Source organism: Hydra vulgaris, chromosome 09 (assembly GCF_038396675.1).
Source record: "Hydra vulgaris chromosome 09, alternate assembly HydraT2T_AEP".
Classification (NCBI taxonomy): Eukaryota; Metazoa; Cnidaria; class Hydrozoa; order Anthoathecata; family Hydridae; genus Hydra; species Hydra vulgaris.
In genome coordinates this window covers 28406488-28417681 of record NC_088928.1, presented here as the reverse complement: position 1 = coordinate 28417681, position 11194 = coordinate 28406488, and the positions used below count along the sequence as shown (strand labels likewise).

At 27.2% G+C, this 11194-nt stretch overlaps 1 protein-coding gene across 1 annotated transcript; it reads left to right on the top strand.

The window, feature by feature from the left end:
- Positions 1 to 2199: 2199 nt before the first annotated feature.
- LOC136085385 (ATP-dependent DNA helicase PIF1-like) lies at positions 2200 to 4661 on the top strand. The gene is made up of 3 exons (XM_065806687.1): positions 2200 to 2586; positions 3194 to 3323; positions 3457 to 4661. Exons 1-3 carry the CDS (start codon positions 2200 to 2202, stop codon positions 4659 to 4661), a joined length of 1722 nt encoding a protein of 573 aa, XP_065662759.1.
- Positions 4662 to 11194: the final 6533 nt, after the last annotated feature.

Genomic DNA, 11194 nt, shown 5'->3' with positions numbered 1-11194 from the left:
AAGAATTTCATAAAATATACTAGAATCTTATTTGTATATTTTTTCTCAAATTGAGCTTGTTTGTCGTGAAACAGAAAAAATATTTACAGATTCATTAGACTTAATTTCAAAAGAGGGTATGAATGAAATTTAAAAAAAAACAGTTTTTTTCTTAATTATTTAAATAATGTTAAAATGATTTCAAAAAACTTTTTAGAATTGTTATCTTTTAGTTATAAACACATTGAATATACTCACGATTTAGAATATGATTTTAATCATTTATGTGTATAATTTTTTTTTAGATTAACTAATAAAACATTAATTTTCATGATAGTGTTTTGTGTATTTAATTTTTTTTATTGTAATTTTTTTTTAGACAACTAATTAAAAAATGAATAATGAAAATTGGTCTGAAGATCGTATTCAATGGATTAGCAAATATTACAAGCCACATCATTCTGAACAGGAATTGTGGAAGATTTTGGAAGAATTATCACCTGCTTTTTATTTTCATTTTGTTATCATTGAAGAATTTTTAACCAAAGATGATCATCAAGATGGAATTTTGGGAGAGTTTGAAAAAATAACAGAAATTATAAATAAAAATAATGAGCTGATAAAAAATTATCTAAATCTACGTAATTTTTTAATAGAATTGATAAATCATATGGTTGTTATTTGCAATCTTGCGATTGAAGATGATCAGTTTATAGTAACAAAAGAAAAAGAGGAATTTTCGAGAAGAGATGAAGTCATGTTTTCATATATAAAAGCAAACGTAGACATGAAAGATTTTCATTATATTTCAAAGCATGAAGAAAGATTATTGTTAAAAAAAACAATTAAAAAATATTTTATTACTACTTTTATAAATATTCTTAATGAGTAATTTTTTTGTACCCCATTTGTGTTTTTTAAACTTTATACTTTAAAAACTTTGTATTTTTTAGGTTTAACTAATAAAAAAAATTCATTATGGAAAATATTTGTCTCATAAATACAGAAAGTTGGATAAATTGAATTCAGATATTGCTTTTGAATATAAAATGATCAAATATTATGTTAAATATGGTGAAGATGCTAAACATTTTATTAAAAAGTTTCACGTCAACAGATTAAAAGAAGCTATGGATGAAATGAATAAATTAATACGAGAAGATGCTGAGAAAGATTGTTTTAAAGACAGATTAAAAACTTTACAAGTGTATATGCAAGCCATGTACAAATTATTTACTACAAATTGAGAAAATATTGAATGGCTTAATAGAGAGAAAAACAAAAAGAAAGAAAAGTGGCTATGTTTGAGTATATTGAAAAAAATGTTCCTGAATTTTTGCAAAGAAATATTGAGTTATTTTTATTTTGAAAATAAGACTGAAAAAACAATACGTTTTCGTGAAGAATTACAACGATTATTTTTAAAAACGATGGAAAATTTGAGTACTTTTTGTTTAGATTAAATTTTTATGATTTTTTTTTAGATTACATAATCAAAAATGGAAAATGAAACTGGTACAAAAGAAGAACTTTCAGCTGGTGATTATTTAGAATGTGAAACTCTTAATTCGGAATGTCAAAAACTTATTAAAGAAATAACTGACGTGTTATCTGAACTTAAAACATTAATGAATAATGTAAACAAACTTCTTGATGGCACCGACTCTTCTTCTTAAAATTTTATTTATTGTAATGATGATAAATTGTATTTTTAATTTTTTTAAAATTACATAATAAAAAAATGGTAAAAAAAACAGTACGAGCAACCAATAGTTTTATGACACCTGTAGTAACCATATCTCGATATATAGAACTATGTCCCAATTGTCAAAAGGCTAAAATTGTTTATGCGATGAACGAACCAAAGAAAAAAATTTTATAATTCATTTTTTTTTTATTGTATTTTTTTAGATTACATAATAAAAAATGTCTTTCGAAAATCAAGTTGAAAAATTAATCACTTAACTTTTATTAATACCAGCTAATATTTATGATGAAAGTCAAACGATACGAAGGTTACTAGAAAAAGCTGAATCTTGTCCAAAAGAAAATTGTACTGGTTTTAGTGTTTGTGAATCTTGTAAAGAAACTTATGATTACATTCATCGTTATATTCACGAAGAAAATATTAAAGAAACTGTACTTGAAATATTTAAAGATTATACTTTATTATAAATAAATTTTTTGAAATTATTTTTTTTTAGGTTACATAATAAAAAAATGGATGTATTTTATGAAGGTGAAATTGTTAAAAATAAAGATGGAAGTTTTGGTATCGTTAATGATAAAATTGTGAACATAGATCTTGCACCTCTTCTCTTTGAACTCGCGGGTAGTGATATTTACAATAATGTTCGTAATGATTTAGAAAAATGGGGCTGTTTGGAAGATTTTAATCGTAAAGAAATGTCTCAAGAAATGTCTCAAGAAGAATTTGATGATTTTGTAAAAGAAGTTCGTCAAATCAAACCAGAAGAATTTCGAGTAATCAGTTATTCAGAAGAAAAAACCTTAGCAAGTGAAAAAAAAATTTTATTACAATGTTTATCAGCAATAGCGTTTTCAGGATATGGTTTAACTCAACATGATTCAGAAATATTTGAGAAAGTTGCGAAAAAAAAAAGGCTGTATGGAAACATTACTCCATGTTATTTGTAAAAAACGTGACATGTGTGCATGACCCTAACTCTAACCCTAACCCTGACCCTAACCCTAACCCTAACCCAGCTAAAAAAAAATTGGTTTGTCAGAAGTTTTGCTAAAAAAGTTTAGGAAATATAATGAAAGCGAAATTCTTTGTTTGGGATTATGTCCATGTCAAAATAACAATTTGTGTTTTAAATGTCATATAAACAAAAAAGCGATTATACATTCAGAATTTAATGATCATGAAAGGAAATATAAACATTTTTTATATATGGACATGTAAATACTTTTTTTATAATAAAAGCATATTTTTTTTTTTTTTTTATCTATTTCAGTCAGAGTTATAAATGTTTTTTGAATTAAAAAAATGTCAATTATTTTTAGATGAATAAAGTAAAGATACTGAGATAATGATAACAGATAATGAATTATCTGTTGTCTTTGTCTAAGTATCTTATTTTTCTTAAAGCAGCAACAAAGTTAGATTTTACGTTCAGAAAAAAATTTTTTTTCTGTATATATTGTGAAAAATGTTTTAGTTAAGTATATTACATGTAATTTTTTTTAGATGAATAAAATAAGAGAAAATGATAATAAAAAAATGCTCAAGTTATTATGCAAACAAAACCTATTGACAGAAGATGAAATAGTAGCTGTAAAGTTTTTGTTGTTGATTCATGGACCAGACGATATATCTTGTAAACTGGAAAGACTCGTTGACCAGAACATTATTTTTATGATGTTTTTTGTAAAATATGCCATTATGTATTTATATTCAAAATAAATTTTTTTTCAGTAAATAATAAAATGTTATCTTTGCAACAACAAAAGCGCTTCAATGGCTTGATGATGGAATCAATTTTTTTATTACTGGTGGTGCTGGTTGTGGAAAAAGTTATATTGTCAAAGAAATTGCTCAAAGTATACAAATTTATAAAACAATACATATTACTGCGAGTACAGGAAAAGCAGCTCATTTGTTAAATGGTGTCACTATACATGCTTTTGCTGGTATAGAAACTGGTGTTAAAAGTTTAGATTATTATAAACGTCACATGCATCCAGACATTAAAAAAACGTGGTTAGAAACTGATGCTTTAATTATTGATGAAATTTCAATGATTAATGCTCAAACAATTGATTTATTACATTTAAATGCTTGTGAAATGAAACAATGTTATGATGAATTATTTGATGGTATACAAGTTATTGCTTGTGGTGATTTTTTTCAATTACCACCTGTCACAGGAGAATTTGTTTTTAAATCTAAAATATGGCAACAATTCATGAAGGAAGTTTTGGTTTTAACTAAATGCTTTAGACAAAAAGAAGATGCGCAATTTTTTGGAGCTTTTAATGAACTACGTTTTGGACAAGTTTCAGACCAAACTATTGATTATTTTAAGACGCGTTGTTTTGAAAAAGATGAAAATTTAAACACTAAATATACAATATTATTTTTTAGAAATATGGAAGTCGATGTTTATAATAATAATAAAATGGAGACTATAAAACAAGGGTATTGGTTTTATGCTAACGATGATATTAAAAATCACAACATTCAATGTTCGTTTCAGATTCCAGCAGCTGTTTATCCTAAAATAGGTGCTATTGTTTTGCTTGTAAGAAATATTAATGTGGAAGAAGGTTTGTGCAATGGAACTATTGGTACAGTCTTTTTAATAGAAAATAATGCAGTTTGGGTTAATATGAATAAAAAAGAAGTCAAAATTGAATGTGTCAAAGAAGAGATTTTAGATTGCTCTCATGCTGTTGTTGGCTCAAGATTTGGTTTACCTTTAAAATTAGCTTTTTCTTTTACTGTTCATAAAGCTCAAGGAAGTACAATGAATAAAGCCGTTGTTCAATTTAATTCAAAGGCTTTTATTAATAGTCTTTATTATGTTTCTTTATCACGAGTTTGTAATATTAATGATATTTTTATAATTATTAATAATAAAATAGAATTAAGAAAAATATTTAAAAGTATCACTGTTGATTCTGATGTTTTGGAATTTTATAAAAAATACATGTAAATTTTTTTAAATAAAAAATGAAATTTGAATATCAAACTGAGGAAACTAAATTTAGTAATAACACTATATACACTAAACATTTTTTTTACATCAAAGATGATTATAAAGATGAAGATATTGTGGAAGAATCACAAATTTATTCTGAAACTCAAAGTCCTGATGAAATTGTTTATCACGTAGAACATAAAACAGTGGAAGGGTTTGAAACACAAATGAAAAACAGTATTCATTTTGCTGACTTGTTTCAAAATTTCTTAATTGGTTATAATATTGTTACTTTGTGTTGCAAATCTATTGAAAATGGATATTGTAAAATAATGAAACGTTGTTACAATTCGCCTGTTTATTTTATAAAACCTTTAGAAGGACCGACTAAATTTACGTTTTATTCAAGATGCCAATGTACGAGCTGTTTTTAATGTTTTAGAAAACGATAGCGGATGGAAGATAATACGATTATGTAATATTAAAATTAAAACTCTATCCAATTTAACGGAACGATCAATGATGAAATTACGAGATTTTGAATTGTCAGGTTTTAAAAGAAAAATGACCATGACAGATGAAGAAATTCAAAAAGAGAAAAAACGCAACAAAGCATATTACGAAAAAAATAAATAAATACTTTTGTTAAAAAAGCAACAAAAGAAGACCGAAGAAAACAAAACAGATGAATAAATTCAAAAAAAGAAAAAACACAACAAAGCATATTACGAAAAAAATAAAAAAATACTTTTGTTAAAAAAACAACAAAAGAGTAGCAAAGAAAAGAAATCATATTATGAAAAAAATAAAAAATCAATTTCATATAAAAATCAACAAAAAAGGAGCAAAGAAATTGATGTAGACGAATGGTTTGGTGAATGGTATAGACCTCATTCTATAACACAATGGCAAAATTCGCTAAAAGGTCAATCTTATACTAAACTCTCTTATGAACAAAAAAGAAAAATGTTTTTAGATTATAGTATTTTTTTTGAGCCAGGATTATGTTTTTATTCTGCTTTTCTAATCTCTTTGTTGATTCGCCAATGGAATGTGAGCACCATTAAAGAATGGAATAAAAAAGTGTTGGAAAAAAATGCGACTGATTTATATTCGGAAGAAAATATTTTACAACTCCTATTTGAAGATCAAGGTGAGCAAAATATTCTGGCTTGGAAAAACGTTTTACAAAATTTAAAAGAAAAATCTAAAAGTATGTCGTTTCAAACTTTGATTGATTTGTGTCACTGTTTTGCTTACGGAAATACTTTTGATCGTATTAACATTAAAATTTTTGCCGTTAACAAAAGTAATACCAAAATTCGTTTGCTGCATTCTAAATTAAAGTCGCAATATAAAAGTAGTCTTACAGAATTATTAAAAGTGGTCTACGAAAGTGCAAACATTACCAAAGACGATCAAGATTCTCAAAGAGTTTTTATTAACGACGAGGAAAGAAATAAAGCCAATGAACGGAAAAAAACAAACAACACTATAAAAATTTGTATTTTTCAAAAAAACAATTCTTTTCATGCTATAAGCATGTTGAATGAAAAATTTTCTACTGTACATTTTTCTTCTAACAAGTCACGTCTTCTTTTTCAATGTTCAGAATGTGGACAAAAATTTACTACAGAGACACACGAATGTGAAAGTTATTATAAACCGGACAAATTTACATACGGGGATTGCATTAGTCACTATCGTCCGCAAAATTCATTCATGTGTACTAGTACAAACTTGTTTCCTTTTTTAATGACATTTGATTGTGAAACGAGTATTACAAAGTCTCAAGAAAATGCCACTTCCAAAGTCAAACCTTCTGAGTTGAGTTATCATTGTCATTCCATCGTGGTTTAATGCATTCATGAAACATTAGCAAGAGAATGTTTTGGTTTGGATGAACAAGGTCACGTGATCACTCAATGGATTTTTTATTACGAAAATACTATTGAAAGTTTAGAAAGAAATCCTTTAACCTGTCTACCTGCCTATTTTCAACCAGGAGTTTCTTTACTTCACGAAACACACAAACGTATATTGTGGGAAAAGTTAAATTTGACTCGTGAAAATAATGAAAATTTAAAAATGGAATTTTGAGTTTACGATTTAATAGCTTTAGCAGATACTTTGGTTCAATTTGCATATGAAATATGTCTACCGCGTTATCAAAATTTAAATATATCATCTGAAGAAAGAAATTAAATATGGCAAGAAGAAAATCCTTTATTTTCTATTTGTAGATATCCTGCAGATAAAATACGTCAATCTGATATTTATAAAAATAAATTTTCTCGCATGACTCCTCAAGAAATAGAAAGATTAAATCATAACGAATTTCGTATTTACAACGACAATCGAATTCAAGTTGTTAACATCATGTTTCAAAGAGTAGGACGTTTAGAATTGTTCATGTTACCTTGTAACGTTCAAAATTATTTAATCAGCAATGATGCGGAAAAAATAAAACAAGATTTATTTCTAGTATCAAGTTTGTTTGACATTTGTTGTAGATGGTGGGAAAAATTTGAATACCTACCTGCCACTAACGGTTTGTTGAGTGATTATGTGAGAATAACCAGTGGAGAACTTGTAGATTATATGAAACAATTGGCTTCCCTTATCATGAGCGATCATCAACTCGAAAACTACTTTGATCAAGAATATATGGACTTGTTAGATGATCCCTACTTTTTAATCAAAATTTTTCGCAAATGTATCAACGAAATAGGCGGTCAAAATACAGATAACCTCAATTTTATGTTTCTTATGAGAAAATTCAAGCAACCCGTCTACGAATTATGGTATCATTGCATGTTGGTTTATTTTAATAATCAATATGAAAAAAAATTTAGTTTATCCGATTTTATTCAAGATAAAAAAAAATAGAGAAAAAGTTTTAAATAAATGCAATTTTTTTCTCAACGCTTTTGAAGATTATCTAGTTATTGATTACGATCATTTTTCAGGACAAGTGTATGGATTAGCTCATGATTATTGCAACAAAAATTTAGGCAGATATAGTCAACATTTGTCTTGTCCTATTTTTGCTCATAACGCTTCTTTTGATAACCGTGTTATGATTGTAGAAGGTTTAAATTTTTTTGGGATATTTCGTTATACGGTCATTTGGCTGAATCTGAAACAACACCTTTTAACGCTTTTATAAAATATAGCAACATGGAAGATGTTTTTGTAAGATCTAAAAATGTGAGCAAAGTCAATATTATCTGCATTGGTAAACATATTAAAATTGTGGACAGCTTAAAAATTTTAAACTGTTCTTTAGAACAAGCCAGTAGTATGTTATCTCAAAAAGCTCAAATTGTCAACACCATGTTGCATTATTTACGACCTTTTCATCCTGAAATTAATCATTTAACCGACAATCGAGAGTTTAAAAACTGTTTTATTAAAAAAACATTTCCTTACTCGCAAATAACAGACGAACTAATAAACATTGAATATAAAACATTACCTCCTATTGAATTATTTGCTTAAAACAATTTAATGAAGTCTAAAAACCTACAAGAAGAAGTTAAAAAAATCAAAGAAGCTTATGAAGGTGTTCAAAAGTTATGGAACTTTTTAAATTTAAAAACTCTAAAATCCTTATTTTATATATATACTGTGCTCGACACAGTAGTATTAGGTTCTGTTATGATTGACTTTGACGAAAGAACATTTGAATTTACAAAATTTCATATTCTTAATCATGTTAGTATATTTAGCTATACAAGTAAATTAAATTCTGCCATCAGTTTAATTCCTGTTCAATATCCTCCGACCGGCGAACATCAAAAAATGATTAAAAAGAGTATTCGAGGCGGCATGTCAACCAAAGGTACGCAAAAATTCGCCATTGATACAGATTACTTTGAACCTAAAATAAAAGAACTCAAATTAAACAGCGAGTTGATAGGATGTTTAATTTTTATGGACGAAAACGGACAATACGGAGGAGCTCAATTAAAACCTTTACCTTTTCACATGAAATATTCTTTTGATTTGGAATGTATTACTTTAGACGATGTGATTCGCAAATATTATCGCGTTAATTTAAACGGATTCTCAACTAGTGCTTTAGTGCATTGTCAGATTACTATGAAACCAGAGTATCAAGATCAAGTAGGAGGTTTTTCGCCCATGGTAGAAAAAGAAATTATATCCTTACAAGATTATTCTCCAACTGAAATTGCATCTTAACATTATCTCAAAAACAATTGAACCTATGGTATAGAAAAAGACAAAACTATTAAATTGGTCATGAAATTAAGTTCGCATGAAACTTGTGAATTTTTAGACACATTAATATGGTTGACTACATGCTGTGTATGTGTTGTTGAAAAAATTTACAAAGAACTCCCTTTATGGCGTTATCCTTTAGCTCAAAAAATGGTAAAAAGAAATATGGAAAAAAGAAAAGAAGCCATTAAAAAGGGTGACAAGGTAGTCGATGCTTCTTGCAAATTGCAAATTAACGGACATTATGGAACATTAAGTCAACAAATTGCGCAAAAACTAAATACTTCTTTTATCAATCACGAAGAAAAAGCTTTTCAAAACATCATTGAAAATTTTCAAAATATTCGACATGTTTTAATTCAAGAAGGTCAAACGGATGAAAATTTTAAGTTGTTACTTCCATTTCATTTTCAAAATTTATTATATAATGGAGCCATGTTTATTGGTGTTGAACCTGAAAGATATAAATTGGACGTTTTTGAAAAAAAAGTATGTTTAGATTATTACGACATTGTCGATTTTAATTACAACGATTATTTTAAAGAAATTCTTTTCAGTTTGATGAGCAATGTCAAAACCAAAAGTATTTTATTTCACGATGAAAACAATCATCATGAAATGAAAGACGTCTTTGAACTCTTAAAATCAAAAGATCATAAAAATGCTCTCATTTTAACAACCAGCGAAAAATGCAAACTCGTTAATAAATCTTTACGTATTGTGGCTTCACAAATTTTATCTTATGCAAAACTCAACGTAGGACGTTTTAGTTAGGAATTGGGACAAGTATTAGGAAATCATGGAGCTGAAAAACATTTGGTAGTAACAGATACTGATTCTGGTTGTTTTTTCATTACGCAAAAAAAAATAAAATGCTTTCTTCAACGTTTCGCGAAAAAGTAGAAGAATGGATTTATTTTTCAAAATTTGGCAATCGTTGGATGGATTATTCCAATTATAAAAAAACTCACCCTTTTTATTCTATTCTTTACGCCAAAGTAACGGATCGTTTTCAAAACGAAATACCTCCTCCCTAATACATTGCTCAAGCATCAACGGATCAGCGTCAACGGAGACGAAGAAAAAGAAAACTATTACAAAAATAGAGCTAAAGGAGTACCCTATTCTAAACTCTTATTTTCAAATTATGTTAACGGCTTTGATACCTTTGCTGCAAAAAGATTGTGTAGACCTTTTCCTTTTCCAGTGGTAATAGAAAATCAACCTATCGAACAAAATAGAATAAGTGTAATTACAAACAAGTTATAATAAAAACGCACACTATTGATTTTTTAAAAAGATTTACACAAAAAAATTATGTTTTTGATGACGGAGTCATGACTGAAATTCGAGATCATTATCTTTTGGAACCGATACGAGAAGCCAATTTAAAAGTTTTACCTGATATGGAAAAATTTTGTAGCGATGAACACATTCAAAATTTACTTCAAATTGAAAAAAATATTATAAAAGAATCAGAGCGTTATCAAACAATGGCGATGTTTAATCGAAAAAATTTGATACCTTTATTATACGATATTAAAAAGAATATAAATTTGTAAAATTTTTTTTGTAAATAAAAAATGGAGTTTTGTTTTTTTGATCAAAAATTAACAACCCTACAACTCGAAATCAAGTTGAAAGAAGTTGGCTTAAAAAGTTTTTATTTAGTAGAAAATACAGAAAACGAAGTTCAATATTATCACGATAAAAAAGGATTTTTTACTTCTCGTTTAATTCTATTCACTCTAAACGGACGCGAGTTAATCCCTGAAACATTTTTAAGTTGTTGTACAGAATGTTTACTTGAATATTTGAGTTTTGTATGTCATCTAGGCTGTTATGAAGAAGATTGTGAGCATTGTGAAGATTTTAATAGAATACATAATTAATCTTGTCTTTTGGAGAAAAAAAACGAATAATAACTTAGAGGACACTATATTACTAACAGAATTAGCAAGACGATTGGCGATCAATTGGAAACCTTGTGGAAGATATTTAAAACCCCGAGAAACCCCGAACCCTGAACCCTAACCTCGAACTCTAACCCTGATCCTAACCCTAACCCTGACCTAACCCTAACCCTGACTATTATAAATATAAATATAGAAGAAAAAAATTTTCAAATGTTAAAAATATGGAATCGTAACGGGACAAAAGAACAATTACTTTACGTATTGGATAATATACCAAGAATGGACATTAAAAAAATTATTTTAGACCGTTTTTTGTAAATTTTTTTTTGTAAAAAAAAAAATATAAATTATAAAAATGGTTTTTTTTTTATTAATATAAAAAAATGG

Coding starts and splice junctions, on each gene's coding strand:
- LOC136085385 (XM_065806687.1), top strand. CDS start 2,200: ATGGATGTATTTTATGAAGGTGAAATTGTTAAAAATAAAGATGGAAGT. Junction 2,587..3,193: donor ATTCAGAAATATTTGAGAAA/GTTGCGAAAAAA, acceptor AATTTTTTTTAG/ATGAATAAAATAAGAGAAAA. Junction 3,324..3,456: donor TGGACCAGACGATATATCTT/GTAAACTGGAAA, acceptor CAACAACAAAAG/CGCTTCAATGGCTTGATGAT.